Source organism: Plutella xylostella, chromosome 9 (assembly GCF_932276165.1).
Source record: "Plutella xylostella chromosome 9, ilPluXylo3.1, whole genome shotgun sequence".
NCBI classification, from domain to species: domain Eukaryota; kingdom Metazoa; phylum Arthropoda; class Insecta; order Lepidoptera; family Plutellidae; genus Plutella; species Plutella xylostella.
The window spans coordinates 6639964-6664871 of NC_063989.1; the positions used below are offsets into that span (position 1 = coordinate 6639964).

Here is a 24908-nt window from a genome sequence, read left to right on the forward strand (position 1 = left end):
ATATAAATATTTATGGCAAATGTAAAACATGTAATTTTGAAGGTAAAACATTTATTCAAGCTGTGTTACAAGTCCTTCATGATGCTGGTAAAGTACTATCATAATTAATATTACGAGTACAAAACTATGTACAATATTGCTCAAATCACGGTTGGCTAATTTCCCTCAACGAAATTAAGGAAATCATACTTAGATCCTACTCCTTATTATAAGGGCGGCCACTGACGAACTCTTCAAATTAACGTCATCGAGGAATGGCGTCCTATATCCAGGTGTACGGCATCGGCAGTAAGTACTTTAAAAAATCCGCGGAATATATAGGTGGACAAATGTGTACGGTAAGTAGTTAAAAAAACTTTCGAATCTTCACCCAGGTGATCTCAAGAAGTGTACGGTGGGCAAAAAGGGAAAACGACAATTTTATATGAAGCATGACTCTAGTAGGATCAATACAATAATGACGTTCTGAACGTTCGTCTGTGGCCGGCCTAAATTATAGTTTAATTTTACGTAAAACTTTCCATGCCATATACAATTTAGAAATATTAATTTTTGTTTTAGAAATCTTAGTTTATACAAATCTGAGGAAAAACAAAAAAGAGTTAAATGAGCTTATATTTCACTAAACAATTAGGACAAACTGCGGTGTATCATTCTCATCTGTACGGTATCTGGACAACTGCATTTCCACAAAGTATGTGGTACTTTATATTTAGCTATAAATGTCTTACTTTGGTATAGCTAAGCAAAATATGGATAAAATTTACACCCGACGAAATACACATAAAATTTGTGGTTTCTGACATTGTGTGAGTATGGACTAAAATTAATTAAAACAATGTCTGGAAACATACAACTGCTTCAAATCAAACATACTATACAGTTAGTGTTTTATATTATTTTATAAATTGACCTAACCCAACCTACCCAACAGTTGACAGGGATCAGTTTAACAGACTGACGGAAACGGTAAAGGCGATTTCTTTTGTTAATTAAGATTGAGTTAAAGTTAAACACAACTGTTATGAACAGTACTAGTCGAAATATTTTTTTGATTCTATCTACCTATGCCGGAAATTCATAAGCTATCCAATCCGACCAAATTCAACAATTGAAGCCAGATACGGATTGAGATTCCGAAAATTACTCAATCTCTGTAAGTTAACTCAAATCATAAAATTATGTCTGTCTGAATCTCAGGCAATCCCTTGTCAATGCTGTAGCACAGTAGGTGCTAGACTTCTCCAAAGCTCGCGTGCTTGGTCTCTTTAGCATGTCTCTGAGCCTCCACCTGGCCTGTGAGGAGTTTATCACACACCATGCATTTGAGCTTAAACTTATTGAGGTCAGTGAACTGCCGAGACGACTTGGCTTCTTGGGCCAGCTGCTCCGCTTCCCGGTACACGTCCATGTCTTCAGCTGGGAAAATGGTTTGTATTCCTCCCTAAAATATTAAAATGACATTTTAGATTACTTTTGTAGTTTGTGATGATCAGCCATATTATGGAAACATACATTTATGAACTTATAAAATCTTATGATATAGAAGTCAATTCCCTGTATTATAAAACATAGACTAAAGATAGTACTATTATAGACAAGCTAAAGCCGGGTTTTAAAATTATTGTATTAGTAGAAAACTTACATCAGATTGCTCCAAGTACAAAGGATCATAGTGAACTCCGTCAAACAAGAGGAACACTCTCTGCCCGTAGTTCTTATCTTCTCCAAATCTGTTGATTATTGCATTCAGAGTGTCCACAACATCCATCTCAACACCATAAAAATGAGAAAGTATTGCCACCTGGAATGAAAATAGGATTTATTTTATTATCATACTACATACATTTGCCATGCCATGTTTATTTTTCCAAAAAATAAACATGGCAAAGACAAGATTTGCCTACAATGTTATTTCTACTAAAAAAATATCCTTAGTTGATTAGTTTCCATGTTATGTGCAAGCTCTGATTCTAATGGCCTGTTTCATAATGTCTGCATATTGGCTAGCTGTGGGATAAAAGCAAAAGACATGCTGTCACTCTCTGCAATTATGTTTTAGACAGTGATAGCATGTATTTTATCCCACAGGTAACCATTACCCAGACATTGTGAAACAGGCCCCAAACTTAAGAATTTGTGAAACTATCACAAAGGACAAACTCTATATTCCCTATAGTATTTTTATAACTCATAAAGCACCTCTATAGCTCCACCCCACGAGCTGGGCTGCTGTATCCAACTGCAGTATTCAGCGTTGGGCTTCCCCAGCATGGCCTCGCTGTAAGTGTCATGATCACCGGCCACCTCCATCGCTATAATTTGCCTCATCAATGAGTGGACTGTTGTGTCTACTTTTCCGTTCAAAACAAAACCTGAAAAATAAAATTATATAACATGTTAATAAATAAGTACTAAAATCTAACAATTGAAACCAATTTAAATAATTTCAACATTCTAACATAAACCAAGCATTTATCTGAATGAAACTCAGAAAGCAATGACTATGCAATAAATGCCAACTAATGGTACTGATTAAAAAAATCATTTTATAATAAAGTAGATTTTTGTATTAAATCTAATGAGAAGACATGTATATTATAGATATTAGATTTACAAATTTATTATCTGTAGTTCAAAACATATACATCTACAATTTAAAACAGTTTAAAAAGGAGCAAGAACCAACCTATACTTGTAAATAGACATGAATTATCTGATGGAACAACTTTCTTCATCAGAATTCCTGGCCTCATAGGTTCAATGTTTTGATGAGGAGCTACTCCATTGTCCTCAGGCTTAGATTTTTCCTTCGGTGGGTCAGGCTTTTGAGTAGTTTCAGTATTCAAAACTGTCTTTTCTTCTACTATTAAAGTTTCACCAGTTTTAAGCCCTATTGCTGTTATAGTATTGCTGTCATTGCTTATATCCAGCGGTTTAGGTGGATAGCCGCACAGTACACAAATTCTTTCAACATTAACTCCTGTTAAACTAGACAAAAACACCTTCAATTCACCCACAGTACTTTCAGAGGTCAAATCTTTGAGGATTTGTTGCCCATTTTTGCTCTTCACTTTAAATGCTAATGATGTCATTTTGAATTTACAAAGTCACTATAATAATTATTGTAATCTTAACCAAAATCACGAATGAATTACGATTGAAATAATGTGAATTAAACTTTTCAATTCAATCACGAAATTCACAAAATGCACGCATCAAGTTTGTTGTCATGTCAGTCGGACAGAAAATGATTGATGTTGATGATAAAAATGAAATGACAGTTTTTTGACAATCACGAAAAAACTGGCTTCAAGGCTTGGGTTCATAGAGCAAGGTATCGAGTGCCGTAATTATTCTGAGGGCTCTGCTTTATAATATAAAGCCGTATCGTTGGTTATATTCGCAACCACAAATATAGTATCGTGTGGGTAGTGCCGCGTACATTGTGGGATATAGGATAATACTTTTCAATAGTCAACTCGAATGCAAAACCCAAAAGAAGCATTTTACCGAAAAATATTGTAATGTTAAAAGTCAGACTTTGATCCTACCCAACATGGCCTTGCCATTATGCTTTTAAAAATAAAGTAGTGATGTAGCAATATGTATTGTTCTACAATATCAAATGTACTCGATTATTTTGGATCGAAGTTGATTAGTAATCAGAACTATTATTTTTAATAAGAGTTTTAACTTTTACACTTTTTAGTCACATATTTCGGAAGGACTTCATAGGTAAAATTAATGATTATTTGCTCATTGGGTAAAATATAAGTTATACTGAATCCGAAAGTTTACAGAAGTATTCCTATAAGTACTCCTATGTAAATAAAAGAGTGAGCATACACTTAACGATTATTAAATAGGTACCTACAACCCCCAATAATAGGGATAGGTCTTATAATTGACGTGGGTATCGTTTTTATAGTAAATTAGGTCGCTGATAACAAAACAATTTATAAATCAGCCGTTGCGATCAGAGATACCGTCAACCGTTGGGTCCGTCATCATATCTGTTCATGGGAATCGTTTTCGTAATAAAAGGAAAGTGTATGAAAAAAGGGAATGAAGCGGGAGGTAAAAAGAGAACGAAGATTGGCAGGGAAGGGTATAGAAGATGGGTCATCATAGAAGGCTGAAGGATGGGCTGGAGGGACAGAAGGAACGAATATGACTGAGTCGATTTGTTTTGAATGACTATTTATGGGAGATGAAATAAAAAAAAACATTTCTATTTTGTACATAAATGTTTATTAAATTAAGTAGGTATACGCATTTTATACAAAATCAGTCTTTTCACGGCTATTATATTTTCTTATTTGTGATGAAGTTTTTTATACTTAGAAGGTATTTCAAGAAATAGATATGCAAAAAATATATAGGTATTTTGGATGGGGGTGACGTTCTTATTGGCACTAGGCTCTCTCACCTACATGATCCTCATACAAGGAACTATTAAAATCATTTAAAATGGTTGTAGTGTATTTGGTTATGCTAAAGTTAACCCTATTAGAAACTTTAGTTTTGTCTCCCCGTCAATTAGATAAAATATGCTGCATACCATTTTAATCCAATCTATTTTTTATCATATTTAGTTACTAATCTACTTATTTATTATCTGATTAGTTTGACTACTTACTTGTGACATGTGGTTTTTATCATACCTACTTTTAATCATTTCATAAATCTATATATCATAAATTAATTATTGGAAACTTTCTCGAAATACTTCTTTTTTTCATCGGGATTCGGTATAATCTGGAAAAATAATAATAAATTCAGTTTAGGTGTTCGATTAATTTGTGTAAATATTTTAAAGTAATAGCTTTTTTTAAAATCGATTTACACTAGTTACTTACTGTATCTTGTCCAGGTTTCCATCCAGCGGGACATACTTCTCCATGCTTATCAGTATATTGGAATGCTTGAATTAATCTTAGTGTTTCGTCTACCGACCGGCCAACCGGCAAATCGTTCATAGTAATTTGTCTCAGTATCCCACGATCATCAATGATAAAAAGGCCTCGCAACGTATGACCTAGATCTTCAAGATAAACCCCATAGTCTTTAGCAATAGAATGGGTAAGATCACTCAAGAGAGGAATATTTATTTTTCCCAAACCTCCCTCTTTTCGAGGAGTGTTGATCCACGCAAGATGAGTAAAGTGGGAGTCTACACTGCAGGCAACAACTTCTGTATTGATTTTTCTGAACTCTTCAACTCTTTCCGAAAACGCCAAAATTTCAGTCGGACACACAAAGGTACTGAAAATGAAAATATATAATATATTATTCTGTGGCCAGTAGATTTTGTTTTTTGCAGTATGATAGTTTTATATATTGTACTCACAAGTCCAAGGGATAGAAAAAGAAAACGACATATTTTCCTTTATATTCTTTTAGAGATAATTGTTTTATTTCTCCGTTAACCACTGCCGTTGCCTCCCACTCCGGTGCCGGCTTTGATACTGGAAGTGAATTACAATTTCAATTAGACTATAATTAAGATCAATACAATAAGTAAATAAAGAGATTACTATTATTAATATGTGTACGTACTGACTGCTTTCGTAAATTGCAACTTATGATCTCCTTTCCGGGCACCACCGGGAAAAACATTACCGCTTCCAAACGAATAACATGAATCTGATTCAAATAAAGAAGATTTACATGGTATACTTAAGCACAAAAACAGAACTAATGATACAAGATATTTTTTCATGGTTGTTATAGTTAACAAGCCTGTACGATAAGAAATAATAAACTTAATAATAACAATAACAAAACAAACACTCTTGTGCTTGTGACTTTTGACACGTCCACCGCACTACCACTACAGTGCCAGATTCGCAGTAAAAATGTTTTGATCACACGCACACATACATAAAATCTCCACGTTGTATTTATCAAGCGGCTGGCGGCAGTTTTGCGCTTCGTTACATGCAACATTAAATAAACTTCTCTTGTTGGAGGTAATGATTCAGTTATTTATCTTATTCAAATCCTGCATTGATCAATACTAAAAACATAGTTAAGTGTTAGAGAAATTTTTGTTCACACAAAACAAAAAATAGATTACGTAAAAAATATCGAAGTAAAGAATCGATTCTGCTACATTGCAATGCATTGTGTTCTAATTTTAATGTGTCCCATCACTACTTTGCGATTGCTGCGCTTCGTTCGCAATCGCAAGCTAAATTATTTTTATTTGATGTATTGTATGTAACATCAAGTGTTTCTAATGTAATTTAGTAAGAAAATGGATAATTTACTAATATCAATGTACTACTCTTAACACCACGTTAAGTTGTGTCCATCGCCCGCTTCGCGGTAAGTTTGGTTGGAAGTTTACATGAGCATCCACTTGTCGTTCATTATGGCGGTGATAACTTTGGGACTCGAGTTGTTAATAAATTCGTCATAACCATGGGACGTGGGGGTCCGGGGCTTCTGTTGTAGTGTAATTGTGATCGTGTGCGTGATTCTAGATGGACATCGCCGAGGAGGGCGTCCTCGATGTGGACATGCTGGGGGACGACGGCTCTGAGGACGAAGGAGAAGCCCCGCCGTCTTCAGGTAAGGGCTAATATCTGGGAAAACTGGCTTGCATACCATTATCCGCGTCATACAACTCATACATAGTGTATTTAAGGCTTGTCACGGTTGCTTGTTATTGTTTGGAGTATGTATACCTAACTGGTTGGCTGTGTCGGTCTAAGGTGAAGTAGAGTTCTACCCAGGTCCCACGTCGACGCCGACGTCGTGCGCGTCGTCGCCGCGCGGGGAGGAGCCGGCGTCGCCGCACGCCGCGCTCGGACAGCCCTCGTTCTTCCACCACCAGCCCTACACTCGGCCTTTCTTTACATCGGCGCGTAGAGGGCCCGGTCGACCAAGGAAAGAAGGTGTCAAATTGGCGAAGGAAGGCAAGATTGTCAGAAGGTGTGTACTGTGTAGTTATTATGTTATACGTATCAGTTTGTCAGTAATATAGTCGTAATTGGGTATTTCTATTTGTTTGTCTATGCATGAGTTAACAAAATACATTTCTAACAATTTAGGTTAGTAATCTCAAATAACTAAAGTAAAAGTAATCCACTATAGAGTTACACCTATAAACTGTGACTGAAGCTACTCCCTTCCAGGTTAATCAATTACATATAATAACATTTATTTTATAACAGGTATAGAAACCCAGGGTCAGTGAGAGGGGCCAAAAAACATAGAATCAGTAGGGATGATGCTCTTGAGGACATAATGGATGAAGATGACCTATCCATGCCGGCTCCTGAAGAGCCACCATACTTTCCAGAAAAATGGTAAAGATACTACAATATTAAAAAACACATCACATTATTGTTGTAGTTAGTAGAGCTAAACCAAGTTGTGGAAGCTCTATTTAAATAATTAACTCACCAGTAATATTGCCCTCATAATAAAGACTCAGATGAATACATACCTATAATAGTAAGAGTTAATGCCTATAATACCAACACTAGATTCTTATTGTTCTTAAAAATATTTATTGCATGTTGTGCAGACTAAAACCAGAAATATAACTATACTCTTTGTTCAGGCCAGGAAAGCTGTGTGCTCTGTGCAATCTGGGGGAGAGAAGCCAACTGGGGCAAGGAGAGATGCGGCAGTTTGGGTGCAACATCGGGGAGCTCGACGGCAGCTCCACGCCGTCAGCCTCTGGTGGCACCACACCAACCAATGCCACTCCCACCAGTGCTCCAAGCACACCCCTGTTACCAGGACTAGTGTCACCGCCACCTGAACTTGTGGACCCTAATCAGAACCCTCTGGCTATGCCTTTGAGCAGGAGGCAAAAAGGATTCAATAAGTGCAAGTAAGTGGTTGTAGAAAACCTTTTTTTGTCTTCAAACTGCAGACATTCTACATACCATCAAAATCATTGTGTAGCTAAGATTAAACCATGATTTCAAATCTAATGTAGAACCAAGCTCCTTAGCGGTCAAACTTTATTGCAATAATTCTATGTATATGTATAAATCCCTTGTGGTTTAGGTTATGTGTGTGATGTGTCTGACCTCTACATTCTGATTGATCAGGACACCACTGTACAATATGGAGCACACGGATGAGTTGTCCATCATCGGTCACGTGGACATTGTGGAGATGATTGCAGTAGTCTCCAACAGGACCTTCTATGTGCATCGGTTCTGTTTGGAGTTCAGTCCGCCCTTTCAAGTAAGCTTTACTATTTTCTTCAGATTTTTTATAGGATATTTAGAAGTGTACCTGGTGATAATATTTTTTCTGTTCAATAAATTAAATTCTATAATTTAAGTAAAATAAAATAAAACATAAACTAGATTTTGAAATAAAGCCATTTGTTCTACCTGATGCTATACAGTAATCTTCTCTTCTAGGACCAAGTAGCGGCAATCTCCAACTCGGAGGAAGAGAGAGAACAGTTGGAAGAAGCTCGGGTCAAGGGGGTGGTTACAAACGCTTTACAGAAAAAATGTGCCTTCTGTCTACGTCATGGTGCTAGTATACCTTGTAAGGTGTGTATGTTGTTTCATAAGTAATGTATACTTAATGTTCTATGTCATAACTAAGTGTGTATGTTTGTCCTGAAAGACTTGAAGTTCGTAATACTGTATTGTATTGTATGAGATTGTTGAAGATGCAATTTACATAAAGACAATTATTATCCAGATTTTCTGTGGGACAAAACCTAAGGAGGAGTGAAGCTCGTTGGTAGAAGCCAAAATACGAAATAATTTAGTTTTATTTGCAATACTAACACTCAGTTTTATTTGCATCACAAAAGCCCATGGGATTTTTTAGACTTCTGCTTGGACATGGAACTCCATAGCCACTATGTACTTTATAACACCTCTTTTTATTAATATTGTTTCAGATGAGTTGCAGCAAATACTTCCATCTGCCTTGTGTTCTCGCGTCCGGGGGTTTTATGGACTTCCAGACCAAGTCTTCTTTCTGTAAAGACCATCTGTACCAAGTGCCGCTTATATGTAAGTAGCATTTTAAATTTATATTTAAAGTTAGTTAGTTTTTAAGGTGACACTATTTGTTCCTATGGTTCCTATACATACAAAGGTTATAATTTTGTGTGCGTTAGTCTTTATACTTTTATCCACAAGACGCACGTACTAACACTACACCCGTACATACAATGAACACTCCATTGTAGGCCATATTTAGTATTTTTTTCAAGTTTTTTTGTGTAATGAAATCTATGTTCTTTTGTTATTTTAATTAATGCTTTGTGGTTTTATCTCCTATCTTGACAAATCACAATTGTTGCGCAGGCGCAGCGGACATAGACTGCCGCATGTGCCGCGTGGTGGGCGACATCGCCAACCTAATGACGTGCGTGGCGTGCGGCGCGCACTACCACGGCACGTGCGTGGGCCTCGCGCAGCTGCCCGGTATGTATACAGATACAGGGTGATTGAAAAGAGAACAAGCTAGCGAAGAAAGGAAGATTTTATGAAGTTTAACTACTAAGAGCAAATAAATGAGGTTTAAAACTTGATTCAAAAAATTTCAATAAATATCACCGGCAGTCAAAAATCATCCTCTACTAAAGGAGGGCTGCAACACTTTATATTCGACCAAACCACTGGAGTATTCTCCACTCGAAGACCTTAACCCCAACAGTTATTAAGTTACATACATACAGTTATACAGTCTATGGATGATTTGAACCTACACAACTATAAAGCACACTAATCCACCCTTTAACCCCCCAGGCGTCCGCTCCGGCTGGTCATGCCGAGCCTGCCGAGTGTGCCAGGTGTGCCGCCTCGACGCGGCGCCGGCGGACGCGCGCCCCGTGACCTGCGAGCACTGCGACAAGCTGTACCACGCGTCGTGTCTGCGCCCCGCCATGGCCACCGTGCCCAAGTACGGCTGGAAGTGCAAGGTGAGTGTGTGAGCGGACTAGTAGCCTGGTGTGTCGCCTAGACACTGCGACAAGCTGTACCACGCGTCGTGTCTGCGCCCCGCCATGGCCACCGTGCCCAAGTACGGCTGGAAGTGCAAGGTGAGTGTGTGAGCGGACTAGTAGCCTGGTGTGTCGCCTAGACACTGCGACAAGCTGTACCACGCGTCGTGTCTGCGCCCCGCCATGGCCACCGTGCCCAAGTACGGCTGGAAGTGCAAGGTGAGTGTGTGAGCGGACTAGTAGCCTGGTGTGTCGCCTAGACACTGCGACAAGCTGTACCACGCGTCGTGTCTGCGCCCCGCCATGGCCACCGTGCCCAAGTACGGCTGGAAGTGCAAGGTGAGGAGAGATGCTAAGAGTATTTATTTAACTAAGTTAACTAGTTAGGCCAATAGAAAACTGGTTCAAGGAGGGAATACGAATACCGCAACTGGACTCCAGTTACTGGAGTATGGAGGATCATCTTTAGGGGAGGTGGTTGACTATAGGGGCCGGAAGACTAAGCATTGAACGCGGGGTCTCCGCATCCAATCATAAAGCGGAAATACCTAACGCAGTGGCCATTACAATATAACTGGCTATGTTTAAAAAACGCACCATAAGCTTTACTTTTAAAATTTATGTTTTACCCAATCCTAAAATCCTTCATTCCCCCCGCAGTGTTGCCGCATCTGCTCGGACTGCGGCGCGCGCTCGCCCGGCGCCGGCCCGTCCTCCCGCTGGCACGCGCACTACACCGTCTGCGACAGCTGCTACCAGCAGCGCAACAAGGGCAGCTGCTGCCCGCTGTGCCGCCGCGCCTACCGCGCCGCCGCCATGCGCGACATGATCCGCTGCCACCGCTGCAAGAGGTATGTCGCTATATACTGTCGCACACTCTGTGTGTGTCTGTGCACGTCCGGAAAAAAGCTCTATCGTCAGGTGTAAATACCTGCTAATGCTGCCCGTAAAAAAATGCTAATTTCCAAAAGTCAATCGTCAGTCGTCTAAACACTACGAACTAAAGTTGTTCAAATCTTGATCTTGACGTCACCCCCTTTCCGTTGGTCCACTATTACCTAACAGGGGATCCTCTACTGAACTTTTTATAGTTTTTTCTATTACCAATACATAATTTTAAACAACTAATCAGTACATAATTTCGTCAGATACGTGCACGGCATGTGTGACATCGACGCGGACCCTCAACAATACCGACTGAAGAAGGAGCAGAATCCCTCGTATGAGTACAACTGTCCCATCTGCAAGACGCAGGCGGCGCTCAGCGGCGGCTCTAAGGGCTGTAAGTAGTAGTAGTAGTAGTCTAGTATAGTATATTTTTTAACAAACCTGTACTGAGTATCTCTGTTCCACTTTTCCAATATTGACAGAGTGAGATGGGTCATTGTTCGGACCAATAGCAAGGCAGTAAAACAATTTCAATACCATTTGTTAAAATAATAACAATTTTACGCTGATTTATTGCTCCATGTCGCGCTGTAGTTTTTAATAGAAACTCCATATTTGGGGATAACGCAAATAAATAATCAAAACATAGTGTTTGATAGATCAGTAACAGCAGCCGTCAATATTATGTTATGAATCTAATTATAAATTTTCTGTTAAATTACAATATTTTCACAGCGTTTGAAGAGCCTGACAGTTTAGCGACCACGTCGCAAGATTCGTCGTTTGGCGACGAGAATTCACAGGAACAGGACCCACTCGCCATTGAACCTAAGGTATACATCTTTCGTATAATTAATGCACAAATCAGCAACACAAATCAATCCAATCTTGTATTACATTATGACGGGAACACCCAAATATTCCGAAAAACTTTTTTCCGAATTTGATAACACCGAATATGTAATTTACGAAATATTGCAATACCGATTTTTTTAAATATCGAATTATAAAAATTACGATAATTATAATTTCGAATATTATAATCACGAATATTGTTATTACGATTGTTAAATATACGAACGTTAAAAAATACGAATACTTTAATATACGAAAAATAAAATACCTATTTATTAAAATCACGAAAAATTAAAATCCCGATCGGAAATATGATAATTCGTGATTTTGACAAAAAATCATTATATAATATGCCATTTATTTCCAAACTAAAGTGACTTAAGTATAAATTTTATATAGTTTTACATTTTACAATTTAACATTCTATATCAAAATTTTATCAATTATCTTAAATTCATTATGATGCATTATTAATTATTAACTTTACTAAATTGATTACATTTCTATAACTAAGTATACATTATTTATTAATTTAACCAATTAATATCAGTACTTACTCTATTTTTATTACATTATTAATTTAAATTAAGATAATTACATTATTAATTTTACTAAATTGATTACATTTGACAAAAATACATAAACGTCTTTAAAACTTCAGAACCAAAACCAAAAGATAGGTGCGACGACGAGCAAAGCGAGGAGGAGCGTGTTAGGTGCACATAGATATCGAAAAACAATGCGGAGCGCAGCGAAGCGGAGCGAAGCGGAGCGGAGCGTTTCAAATATAGAGTAAAATTTTTGTTATACAGTAAAATATTTGTAGTATTTGTTGTTAAGTTACAGAACAAAGCCAATATAATATAAATATAATAGAACACAATTGCTCGGATTTTTACGGTGGTTAACCTTAAAAAGCTTAGGACCCAAACCTAAAGATAGGTGCGACGACGAGCAAAGCGAGGAGGAGCGTGTTAGGTGCACATAGATATCGAAAAACAAAGCGGAGCGCAGCGAAGCGGAGCGGAGCGTTTCATATAATACAGCTTAAAAAATATTGTTTATATACGGATTATGCTGTTAATAAACATACTCGTACTATTCCTAATATATGACTATTTTTTGTTCACTAAAAACATTCGGGAATTTGTATTTTCGGAATATAAAAAATTCGGAATTCGTAATTTTAACAATTCGATATAATAAATAATCGTACTTTTGAAACATCGAAATTATAATATTCGGAATTATGACTTTCGTCATTTTAATTGATCTGTGGTATGAAATTTCGTTTATTATACTATTCGTGATTTTCGCTATTCGGAAACTTAAAATTCGGGATTGTAAATTATTCGGAACTATGAAATTCGTAATTATGAAAATCGTTATTTTCATATTCGTAAAAAAGTAATTCGAAATTCTGTAGTGTACCCCATTATGACGTACGTCCTATCATATTACGTATTTTTCTAAACATATTTCTTCTATTTCAGCCCGACATCGGCCTAGGTAAAGGAAAACCCTACACAGTGTCATCAAAAGTGGCCAAAAAGAAAATGGGTAGTTACAAACTAAAAGGCGGCTTTCCTCCTGCCGGAAAGCTGGGCTTCCAGAAGCGACAGAGATCTAGCTGTCTAGACTTTGGACGGAAGAGGGGGAGTAAGCCTAAGATGCGGGGGGTTTTCGGAGTCCCGGGATTGGGCTTGCAGAGACCTCAGGCTCCGGATAATAAGACTGCTGAGGATGACCCAGGTTTGTTTATTGTGTCTTTATAAAAATAATCAATATTCAATTTGTGCAATTTCAATCAATAACATCCTTTCACTTTTCACAAATGTACAAAAGCTCATATAAAAAACAAATGTTACAGTACAATCATGCAATACAAACTTACATAATTATGCTACAAATGTATACATATTTTTTTTAGGTGTAGAAAACAAGCTGGTGTTATGTTCGAGTAAAGACAAGTTCGTGCTGACTCAAGACCTGTGCGTGATGTGTGGCGCCGTGGGCACCGACTCTGAAGGGTGCCTCATAGCCTGCTCGCAGTGCGGCCAGAGTTACCACCCTTACTGCGTTAATATTAAGGTTAGTTTTTATTCATTACTATACTGAAATTAGTGGCAAAGTTAGCCACCAGAGTATTTAAAACCTGGCCATATACGCTGCAGTATATTTATGCCGCTATGCTATCTTCTCCAGTGGTCTTAAACAGATCATATAATATATGTTAATCTTGTTTATAAAAGATCATCGAATCCTACATCCTAGCTCTATCTATCCCTTGATAAACCTCATGCTGTTGAAAGTTACACCGTAGCTGGCTTTTTATTAGTTACGCAAGATACTTATATATTTTTTTTAAATATTTTTAATCAAACATCGGACATCCTAAAATCACTTTCCATTTCCAGGTGTCCCAAGTGATAGTGACCCTCGGCTGGCGCTGCCTAGACTGCACAGTCTGCGAGGGCTGCGGCAGTCGCGGCGACGATGCTCTCCTAGTACTCTGCGATGACTGTGACACAGCCTGGCACACTTACTGTGCCAAGCCGCAGTTGGCTGAGGTCCCTAGGGGGAGCTGGCGATGCGAGCGGTGTCGGAAGTGTCTGGTGTGCGGCACTAAGGACACGGCGGTTTGGTGCGATAATTATACAGGTGTGTTGTGTGTTGAGATAAATTTTATTTTATTATCTTTTTTAGGTTGTAGCACATAAAGGGCACGCAAAGCTGTCTCCATTCGCATTGAAGGGTATAGCAAAGCTGACGCCTTCTGTAGTATGAATCACCGGATGCAGTAAGAACCGTTTGGTTCTTTTAGAGCCTCATGCTTTTCATCTTCTAAAAACTTTCATGTTGTTGAAACTTGTCCAGCCTTGGTCCTTCTTCAGTTAGTAAACATTGCCGTTACGTCTCCTTTCTCCTCCATCATCAATACTACTTCTACTTAACTACCCCCAATTCCGTCCACAGAATGCGGCCCCTGCGCGTCCTTCGTGGTCTGCTGCGTGTGCTCCGAGCCCTACAGCGACGGCGAGCTGATCGTGCAGTGCGGCAAGTGCAACCGCTGGCTGCACGGCGCGTGCGACGCGATGCGGCTCGAGGCGGAGGCCGAGGCCAACTGTGCGCAGGGGTGAGTGTCACGTGACTAGTTGTGTCTGATCGTGCAGTGCGGCAAGTGCAACCGCTGGCTGCACGGCGCGTGCGACGCGATGCGGCTCGAGGCGGAGGCCGAGGCCAACTGTGCGCAGGGGTGAGTGTCACGTGACTAGTTGTGTCTGATCGTGCAGTGCGGCAAGTGCAACCGCTGGCTGCACGGCGCGTGCGACGCGATGCGGCTCGAGGCGGAGGCCGAGGCCAACTGTGCGCAGGGGTGAGTGTCACGTGACTAGTTGTGTCTGATCGTGCAGTGCGGCAAGTGCAACCGCTGGCTGCACGGCGCGTGCGACGCGATGCGGCTCGAGGCGGAGGCCGAGGCCAACTGTGCGCAGGGGTGAGTGTCACGTGACTAGTTGTGTCTGATCGTGCAGTGCGGCAAGTGCAACCGCTGGCTGCACGGCGCGTGCGACGCGATGCGGCTCGAGGCGGAGGCCGAGGCCAACTGTGCGCAGGGGTGAGTGTCACGTGACTACATCTAGCGACGCGATGAGACGTGAACGGCGCGGCCTGTGTCCATAAGTAACAGTGACCGACCAAATAGGTCATAAGCTAATATCTCTATAGATTTCCTAGTTGTAGTTGTTTCCATGTACGTTCCAAAGGATTACAATTTCTAAACTAAGCCATGTTTTTCTGTCCTGTATGTAGGTACATGAATAAAATACTTTTAGGTGTAGAAAACAAGCTGCTGCTATGTTCGATAAGCAATGTATCAATATCTAAACCAACCACTCCATTCCAGATACAACTGCATCCTCTGCCGCGGCCGCGACGTGCCCCCACCTCATCTGGCCAAGGCGATCGAGGCGCCGCCCGCCCCCGCGCCCCTCCGACCTCCCCCGCCCACCCCCCAATCCCTAGGCCTCGGGGGGGAATACTACATCGACGACGTGTGTCTCTCCCAGCGAGGCGCTCAACACATGAAGCAGATGGAAGCGGAGATGGGAATCACCCACACGAGAAGGAAACGCAGGTTCAAGAATGAAACTACGGAGAAGGATGCAGGTGAGTTGTGCTTGGTGTTGTGGTGGTCTGTGTGTGGGGTGGGGGTTGGATCGGTCAAGGAGTTGTTGGCGAGAGAAAATTTGTCTCTGGCTGAAGGATTTGTTTGACTGATTGAATCTCGTTTTTCACGTGATGATTCTGTAATGTTTTTACAAGCGTCTATCAATGGATATCTTACCCTGAAAGGTTATACATTAGATTATGTACATTACAAAAGTTTACTTTATTGTCTTGACTGTTTTACTCGTTAAACGTTACAGAATCATTGGCTTGATGTGTTTGTGTTGTGTTTTGTTTTCTTTCTGTGACGGTTTTGTCGGTGGATATTTTAAACTTGGGAACCTTATTAAAGATTATATAAAGTAATTCCATGAATCATTGTACTCGACATATTATATCTTATTACTTTTCTTCATCTTACATCCCCTGAATTAAAGCTTCAACTTTGGGAAATAAAAACCATTCGAGAAATCTATAACTTATCATTTTGAAATTTGGAGAAAGGTTAAAATCTCTCTTATTTTAACAAATTGCCCTAACAACGATTTCATTTGTTGCACATCTGTTGAATCGACGCATTCGCTCAATATCTCCGCAAGCAAATTATTTTATAACTCTATTTAATTGTTAAATAGTCTAATTAAGTTTTTTTATGTAAATAATTTGATTTTATAACTTGTTTATAATCTTGTTGTAACAAGTCAAGTCGATCCCTCAAATGTGCAACAGCCTATTGTTAGTTACCATAGACAGTAACTAATAATGATTTTTGTCTGCCGTGGACGCTGGCTTTGTGGACGTAGAAATAATGGCATCTATTGAAACAGTGGTTCAGAACAATGACGGGGACGCGGACGGCGAGGCTAAGCCGGACAGCACCGCCGAAGTTAAAGACGAGCCAGGTAAACTACGTAAAGAAATATGTATGTAAAAGTAAACTGGTGTAAAAAGGGACTTTGTGAGCACGGCGTATGTATGGTAAAGGGAAAAGAAAATTTATGGTATATTGGTTCACGCAAAATGCGCTTCCTTGCGAATGGATAGTTCCATTCGATTTTAAAATAACGTAATTATCTTGTTCACATTTATTTGTCATTGGTACGGGTGTTCTATAGATAAATTATTCTATTGGCTTAGTTGTAACGCCTACAATAAGCGTTTCAATGTAAAAAATTAAACTATCGTCTTAATTTGTATAATAACGCTTAACAAGACGCTGACATACGCTGTGCACACAAGAATCCAAGTCTCTCTTTACTAGTTATCAAATGAAATCAAGTCAAGAATACAAATACAATTAAATGATCAAGTTCTACTCTAATGCATGAAACAAAGTCACCTGCGGTACTCATTTGGTCCATTGTTTTATTTTTTCATTAATACACTTGAGTGTTTTATTATAATTAACAAGTTTTGTTTTAACCCTGAGTGTGCTGTACTAAAAATCTAGTAAGTACTTATGGAAATGTAACTGTAAAATTTGAGGATTCATCTTTCTTTCAGGAACAATAGGCAATGCGAATTTCAAGGAAGGTATATTATGGAATGTCGCATCGGACGGACCGCCGCCTGAAGGGTTCACGATATACACCATGGATTCAGGCATCACCGTGTTGAGGAGAAAGAGACAGAGAAACCTAAACAAGCTCGGTATAGGCGGCTTTGTTGTGCGACAGAGACAGAACGCTAAATCGCACCCTGATGATGATGATACCACGTTGGGGCCTGGTGGTAAGTTACTGTGTTTTATATATTCAATTTTATTTGCAGTTTTGTATATGATATACATCCTTTCTATTATTAAAAGTACAGAAGCACAGTACAGTAGCTAAACAAAAGTTTTGTACTATTTCGTTTATCTTAAATAAGCCATTATGCTCCACTGCTTATCAATGGTATCTGGACAAAAGTCCCTCAATATTCCACTTGTTATAGCACACTTGCTCCTAAAGGCATCCAAGTCATCCCGCCTTTTGTAAACTGTGCAATAAAACTTTCAAGTAGGTATAATTAAACTAGGTTTTCACGCGAGCCTCGGTAATCCTAAAAGGTTTTTCCATGGGAATTCTGGGATAAAAGTACATAATCATAAACATTCCTCTAAAATTCACCATTCTACCTTATTTATTTAACCCATAAAATCAAAACTGTACTTAAATATCTAAGCCTACATAGATATACACAAAGACGTCGGAAGCGATTTTTCTTTATACTATGTAGTAGTGATCATCACTACGATAGTGACATAAATAGGGAATATGCAAGTGGTTCAAATAAAGGTCAAATATTATTTATAATAAACTTTGTTGTTTCATAACTACGACTCCATCATTATTTTTGATTATAATTTATTTTTGAGCAAGTAAATGAAGTTGAAAAGTACAAAAAAACTTCGGTAAATTCTAACTTCCGAGAAACGTCACCCATTTTCTTAGGGTGGATGTGACGTCATAATTCTTTATATATCAATCTCAGAATAATAACTTCTTTGCGTTTGCGTATAGTTAAATAAATGTCAAGTGTAAACAAAGAAATGTTAATGTCACCGAGTATTTGTGATGCTCGTTGTGATCAGATACGATGGATCACATAAAAATTCTTCCAATACGAGTAGATCCTAGCCTCCTATAACCTCTCCACTTCTTGTTTGATATGCTTGTTTGTTTGCAAAGTTTAGGACTTTTTATATTTTTTGTTGGTAGTGTATGGGCTGCCACTAGTTGTTCTATTGTGATGTCCTCTTCGTCGTATCCGACAACAGCGACTCTTGCTACACTCTGTTATGTGCTCTTATCTGGCTGGCAAGTCCGAACTTCGTCTTGAACACCCTGTCACACTGAGCACAGTAGAGCTGTCCCATCCTGTTGTATGTATAGTTGTAGGAGGGCTTAGGGCGTGTCTTCCGAGAGTGGCATTTCACGTCAAGGGCTTGAAGTCGAGATTTTTCAAAATTTTCTATGCCTTTGTGGACAGAGTTACGCCACTCTGGCCTCATCTCAGCTAGTTCCTCCCAACTGTCCGGTGATATGCCACAAGCAACGAGGTGACGCTTGAGCACGTCTTTGTAGCGCAGGTACTGCCCGCCACGGTTCCGTTTCCCGCGACTGAGCTCTGAGTAGAGCACGGCTTTAGGTAGTCTGCAGTCTTCCATACGCCTGACGTGTCCACACCATCTGAGCTGGCTCTTCATCAACATGGCCTCCATGCCAGGCATGTTAGTACGACGAAGAATGTCGGTATTCGGGATCTTGTCTTGCCACTTGATGCGCAGAATACAGCGCCGACATCTCATATGGAATGTATCCAGTTTTCTGATGTCTGGTTTGTAGAGGCACCAGGTTTCTGCAGCGTACAGTAAGATGGGAAGAATAAGCGCTTTGTACACTAAAAGTTTCGTCTGCAGTTTAAGGTCATGTGACTTCCAAACACGACTATTTAATTTGCCGAACGTGGCTGCTGCCTTAGCTATGCGTCCAGGTATTTCCGACGCGAGGCTGTTGTCATCTCTGATTTGGCTACCAAGATATTGAAATTTGGTCACTTCTTTTAGGGGTTTTCCGCACAGTTGTACTGACGAGCGGTTGGCGTCAAGACCTCTAGGTGGTTGTTTAAGGACTTGTGTCTTTGAGACGCTTATGACCAAGCCAAATTTACAACAAGAGTTGTGCAGAGAATCCATGCATCTCTGAAGCGATTCTAGACAGTCTGTCATCAGGCACACATCGTCGGCATAGAGGACTTCCATGACAGAGAGCTTGCGAATTTTAGTTTTTGCTCTGAATCGGGAGAGATCAAACACGCTTTTGTCTGTCCTAACAGTGAGTTCTATTTTGTCATTGCATTGTTTCAGTGCATCGTTCATAACAGCCGCAAAATATATTGCAAATAGTGTTGGCGCCATAACACAACCCTGTTTAACCCCGCTAGACACTGGAAAAGGATCTGAGAATTCGGTTTCATGTTGGACCTTGGCATTCATGTTATCATGGAACTGTCTGATTATATTAATGAATTTCTCAGGACAGCCAGCTTTCCTTAGTACGGTCCAGAGAGCATTGCGCGGCACACGGTCGAATGCTTTTTCCAAATCGACGAAGCACATATATAGGGGTTGGTTCTGTTCTTGGCTTTTTTCCTGTATTTGTTTAACTACAAATATGCCGTCTACAGTACCCCTATACGGGCGGAAGCCACACTGAGTCTCTGGAAGTATTTTTTCTGCGAGTTTGCTAAGGCGGGTATTAATTATATGTGCTAGCACCTTTCCAGCAGTACAGAGAAGGGAGATGCCTCTGTAAGAGCCACAGTCAGATATTTCGCCCTTGCCTTTATAAAGTTTACAGATGGAGGCATCTTTCCAGTCCTGTGGCACTACTTCAGACTGCCAGATTTTCTTTATGAGCTCAAACAATTTGTTTTTAATATTTGGGCCACCATATTTAAACACTTCTGAAGGAAGACTGTCATTTCCAGGTGCTTTGGCGTTTTTGAGACGTTTGGTTGCCAGATGGAACTCTTGAAAGGTTGGTGGATGAGCAAGATTTTCACTCGTTGGTAGACATTCGAGGGCATCTATATAAGACATGTCAGTAGTCTGCGCAATAGGGTTCAAGACCTCATTGAAGTGTTCCGCCCAGCGGGCTAGGATATCTTTTTGTTCGGTCAGTCGGCAACTCTTATCCTGCGAGAATATCGGTGCTGTCCTTTTTGATCTAGGACCGAAGACAGTCTGTAGGCCTTCGAAGAATTTACCTGTTTGGTTTGTATCAGCAAAAAGCTGCAGTTCGTTGGCTTTATCTGTCCACCATTTGTCTTTCAGCTGACGCACTTTTGCCTTGAGCTGGCGGTGAACCGCTTGACGATCGTTATTATTTGATCGGTTATTGAGCGATTTTCTATAATCTTCTACGAGTTTTCGGATTTCTGTGTCGGAGTTGTCGAACCAATCTTGGTGTTTCCGTTCAGGTTTACCGATGACTATTGTAGCACTACCATGAAGGTTCGATGCTAGCGAAGACCAACCATCATTTACAGACGAGCAGTTTATATCGACCACCTTGGCACCGAAATCAGTATCAAGCGCTTGTTGAAGTTCTTTGCTGTGAACGAGTCTTGTAAATGCTAGTCTTGCTGGTGTTTTGTGAGCTGCTCTTCGAGGTGGTTTGTATGACAGTTTAAGTTGTGACCTAATTAGGCGATGATCTGTCCAGCCCTGTGCGCCTCTCAATTCTGTTGTGATCAGAACATCTTTCAGGTCCTTTTTACGAACAATTACATAATCTATGAGGTGCCAGTGCTTTGATCTAGGGTGCATCCACGTTGTCTTATATTTGTCTTGTCATTGTTCTATTGTAATGAGGCGTAAACAGCCATTCGCTAGTCAACGAGCCACTCAAATATGCTCCATATTGCAACTCAATAAAATTAAATTTGTATTGTAAGTATTATGACATGAACATGACACAAGTTGCTCTTTCTACTTTTAGGTTATAATGGCAGTCGTTAGTATATTTCAAAAGTTGTTATTTTTTTCTAAATTAAGTTATGGAAGAATTCTCGTAATCAGAAGAACTGGACACATTAAATTTATTACGCAGTATGAACGAGTAAACTGTGGCCAGCTGCGGTAAAGGACAGCAAAGACTATTGAAAAGTCGAGAGCCGTGTGCCCAAATATTAGGGAATATGCATATATTTTTATACTCTTATTCGATAGTTTAGATAAGGGGGTTTAGACCTTTGAGATATGCACAATGGTTCCATTCAAGAGAGCCAGGTGCAGGTTCTTACACCCCCACAGATAATAGAATAGAATGACCCACTAACTCTAGTCTCTCTTACTGAGAACCAAAGTTACAGTAAGTACTTACATACAATACAAATATTACTTTATATTCATATTGCCATAATAGCGTAATATTGTGTACAAAGGTCCTCTGGTTTGCGCGCTCCCATTTCAAAAGAGCTACTAGCAGCTATTTACGAGCTCCCATTACAAAACAGCCACTGGTCACACTTTATTACCATTACAAAACAGCCACTGATCACACTTTATACACTTCCTTTTTCGTTTGTTACCATGACAACATTGGTTTGTTGAAAATACAAAAGTACTCTGTGATTACTTGATTAGGTAAAAAATCTATGCCGACTGACGGGACTCATTATTCTGAGCCGTGAAATTAAACGATTATGACGTCACGACAGCCCGCCATCCTGACGGGAATTTCAAAGTGGTCGTGATGGTTGTAATTTTTTAACTTTCTTTAAAATACCTTAAATTACTTATTTTGGCGTTGAATTTTTTTTTACTATAATAAAGTGATGTAAAATTATCCAATGAAAGTATAAAAAAAAATTACGCATATTCCCTATTGTTGTCCCGCAGAGTCCCCCGGCAACAAGCGCAAGCCGCGCCGCAAGCCGCGCTCCAAGCTCATGGAGCAGTTCCCGTCCTACATGCAGGAGGCGTTCTTCGGCAAAGACCTGCTGGAGCCCGCCAAGCCCACCGTCACTTCTACTGGTATGTACCATCATCATCATCAGCCAATAATCATCCACTGCTGGACATAGGCCTCTCCTAAGAAGCGCCACAACACTCGGTCCTCGGCCTTCCTCATCCAACCACTACCCGGTATGTACCGACCGATACATGTACATGTACAGTCAGCTGCATAAGTAGCTATACACTTTTGTACCTTGTCAATCTGAAACCGCCTATCAATTCATTGAAACATTGACGGTTCGTCAGTTTGACAAGGTGTAAGAAGTGTATAGCTACTTATGCAGCTGACCGTACATTTGTGCCATACAGGATAAACTGTTGAGAAGATAAAGAATCAATGATAAATGAAGTAGACGCAATCAAAGACGTCACTAGTTTTGTCCAATATATTATAGAAATTTATCTCTTTCGTACGTTGTGGCCATTGCTAAACTTAATATTCCTTCTTGTAATTAAATATTCGCTAGGATTGACCAGGGTCAATTTGCCACACCCAGTTGTTTCTGCCAGTTTTTTTATAAATGCTTCCAAATACATTTCGCTGACGACGGCAGAGGTTGCTATCTTTCTTATGGTACCGTAAATATCGCAAGCCAAAGAAGAAGAACCAAAAACATACATACAGACGAATTGAGAACCTCCTCCTTTTTTCGAAGTCGGTTAAAAATAATCACTTATCCTTCCCCTCTAGGGAACCCGCTAGAGAGTCCAACCGGTACCATCCGGCCGCTCACTCCCGAAGGCTACCGAGAGCTGCGAGACTTCAAGATAGAGTTGGACAACAGCGACAGTGACGGCGAAGACGTTATAGCTGCGTTGACCAACGTGCCTGATTATGACAACTCTGTGGTCATTAATCTGAATACTGTAAGTGGTGGTTTGTTTTAATGTAAAGTGATTAAGCCGCATAGTCTTAGAGAAACCAAAATGTCCCCACATATATTTTTTTATATTTTTTTTTATTTGCTATTCGACCCTATTGGTCTTTCTTCATGATTGGTAGTCTATTTGAAAGTAAAGTTATTTGCGTGAGAATCTATCCATCTTATTTAAAGCAATAATTGTATTATAAAAAACTATTTCATTCCAAAACGCAGGAAGAAGTAGACCTCCTACACTCACTGAAGCCTAAAGAGGAGAAGGAAGAAGGGCCCAGCACGAACGCGGATGGCACAGCGCGAATCAAGACAGAATGTACTGAAGAGGGCCAACTGAAGCATACGGAGGATTCTACTGCTCTGAAGAATGCCATACTGGGCCCCCAGGCGAATGAGCCGGTGGTCAAGACGCCAGTCAACACGGATAGTATACCCACTGTGCATAGTACGAAGACTGAGCCGATTAGTAATGGTAAGGACCTAGAGGAGCTGTTTATATAGAATTGAAATATTTATATATATCGTAAATTGTACACTCATCGCAAATCCTAAAGAACACCTTCAACAAATAAAATACACGCAAAGATAGTGACTGTAACTCTTTAGCAATTTGAAATAGCCTCTTCTTCAGTTTCAAAATACCATAATGTTTACAGAAACTGGCAACTCATCCCAAGCATCCACCATATCGCCCAAAGACGACTTGTCGCTACTGGGAGTGAGCCTGGACGCCATGGTACGGGATTCCTTACCCGACATGGACAGTACCGATGTCGACGAGATATTCAAGGGTGTACTCACTGACGATTCACAGGTATGATTCACACCTTTTAATATTAGAAAAGCGAATATTTACTTGTTCGAAAGGATTGAATGAGTTTTCTATTATTTAAATATGCCATATACACACAATTTCACAACTTGAAATCGCATACTCGAGTCGCAGTCGAATTTGAAAGTGGTAGGGGTGCTGCTATATCAAATTTAACAACTTGAATTTGATGACGATGTTGCCTGTACTTGCCTTTATTAGTCTATAGCCACTTCAGAAGGCCTCGATTTACAGGCAGAAGATGTAGCGCAAGAACTATAGACTACATTGCTAACATTAAATTTATTTCCTAGGAGTCGCAAGAGTCGTCAGTGTCGTACGTGAACTCGATGGGGGGCACGCCCTACTCGCAGCAGCGGCAGCAGCTGCAGAGCCCGCTGGACTACGCCTCGCCCTACCACCCGGAGTTCGGGAGCAGGTAACTATACTGTAGTATACACTGTACTGTAACTGCAGGAGTCGCAAGAGTCGTCAGTGTCGTACGTGAACTCGATGGGGGGCACGCCCTACTCGCAGCAGCGGCAGCAGCTGCAGAGCCCGCTGGACTACGCCTCGCCCTACCACCCGGAGTTCGGGAGCAGGTAACTATACTGTAGTATACACTGTACTGTAACTGCAGGAGTCGCAAGAGTCGTCAGTGTCGTACGTGAACTCGATGGGGGGCACGCCCTACTCGCAGCAGCGGCAGCAGCTGCAGAGCCCGCTGGACTACGCCTCGCCCTACCACCCGGAGTTCGGGAGCAGGTAACTATACTGTAGTATACACTGTACTGTAACTGCAGGAGTCGCAAGAGTCGTCAGTGTCGTACGTGAACTCGATGGGGGGCACGCCCTACTCGC

The 24908-nt window shown here is 40.3% G+C and overlaps 3 protein-coding genes across 3 annotated transcripts in view; 1 reads left to right on the forward strand and 2 right to left on the reverse strand.

Moving 5' to 3' along the window:
* Window positions 1-34: 34 nt before the first annotated feature.
* Window positions 35-3255, reverse strand: LOC105380319 (ubiquitin thioesterase OTU1). The gene is made up of 4 exons (XM_038110074.2): window positions 2690-3255; window positions 2203-2375; window positions 1646-1804; window positions 35-1444 (listed from the first exon to the last, which is right to left on the reverse strand). The coding sequence occupies exons 1-4, from the start codon at window positions 3093-3095 to the stop codon at window positions 1235-1237; spliced, it is 948 nt and encodes a 315-aa protein (XP_037966002.1). The 5' UTR covers window positions 3096-3255; the 3' UTR covers window positions 35-1234.
* Window positions 3256-4235: 980 nt separating this feature from the next.
* On the reverse strand, window positions 4236-5860 carry LOC105391612 (peroxiredoxin). The gene is made up of 4 exons (XM_011563115.3): window positions 5563-5860; window positions 5354-5471; window positions 4863-5268; window positions 4236-4761 (listed from the first exon to the last, which is right to left on the reverse strand). Exons 1-4 carry the CDS (start codon window positions 5723-5725, stop codon window positions 4705-4707), a joined length of 744 nt encoding a protein of 247 aa, XP_011561417.3. The 5' UTR covers window positions 5726-5860; the 3' UTR covers window positions 4236-4704.
* A 280-nt stretch (window positions 5861-6140) lies between these two features.
* The window catches only part of LOC105391623, a 56283-nt gene continuing 37515 nt past the window's right edge, over window positions 6141-24908 (forward strand). Inside the window, exons 1-25 of the mRNA XM_048623268.1 lie at window positions 6141-6333; window positions 6492-6579; window positions 6732-6942; window positions 7185-7319; window positions 7577-7852; window positions 8076-8214; window positions 8397-8534; window positions 8894-9008; window positions 9306-9425; window positions 9750-9922; window positions 10604-10794; window positions 11092-11225; window positions 11567-11664; window positions 13180-13438; window positions 13617-13777; window positions 14104-14347; window positions 14663-14822; window positions 15591-15853; window positions 16681-16755; window positions 17357-17584; window positions 22242-22376; window positions 23050-23225; window positions 23456-23708; window positions 23893-24050; window positions 24362-24486. Of these exons, the coding sequence (XP_048479225.1) occupies window positions 6492-6579; window positions 6732-6942; window positions 7185-7319; window positions 7577-7852; window positions 8076-8214; window positions 8397-8534; window positions 8894-9008; window positions 9306-9425; window positions 9750-9922; window positions 10604-10794; window positions 11092-11225; window positions 11567-11664; window positions 13180-13438; window positions 13617-13777; window positions 14104-14347; window positions 14663-14822; window positions 15591-15853; window positions 16681-16755; window positions 17357-17584; window positions 22242-22376; window positions 23050-23225; window positions 23456-23708; window positions 23893-24050; window positions 24362-24486 (4055 nt within the window). The 5' untranslated portion in view covers window positions 6141-6333. The remainder of the gene's footprint in view (window positions 6334-6491; window positions 6580-6731; window positions 6943-7184; window positions 7320-7576; window positions 7853-8075; window positions 8215-8396; window positions 8535-8893; window positions 9009-9305; window positions 9426-9749; window positions 9923-10603; window positions 10795-11091; window positions 11226-11566; window positions 11665-13179; window positions 13439-13616; window positions 13778-14103; window positions 14348-14662; window positions 14823-15590; window positions 15854-16680; window positions 16756-17356; window positions 17585-22241; window positions 22377-23049; window positions 23226-23455; window positions 23709-23892; window positions 24051-24361; window positions 24487-24908) is intronic.

Coding starts and splice junctions, on each gene's coding strand:
- LOC105380319 (XM_038110074.2), bottom strand. CDS start 3,095: ATGACATCATTAGCATTTAAAGTGAAGAGCAAAAATGGGCAACAAATC. Junction 2,376..2,689: donor ATGTCTATTTACAAGTATAG/GTTGGTTCTTGC, acceptor TTTATTTTTCAG/GTTTTGTTTTGAACGGAAAA. Junction 1,445..1,645: donor TGTACTTGGAGCAATCTGAT/GTAAGTTTTCTA, acceptor TTAATATTTTAG/GGAGGAATACAAACCATTTT.
- LOC105391612 (XM_011563115.3), bottom strand. CDS start 5,725: ATGAAAAAATATCTTGTATCATTAGTTCTGTTTTTGTGCTTAAGTATA. Junction 5,472..5,562: donor GCAATTTACGAAAGCAGTCA/GTACGTACACAT, acceptor ATTCACTTCCAG/TATCAAAGCCGGCACCGGAG. Junction 5,269..5,353: donor TTTTTCTATCCCTTGGACTT/GTGAGTACAATA, acceptor TTTCATTTTCAG/TACCTTTGTGTGTCCGACTG.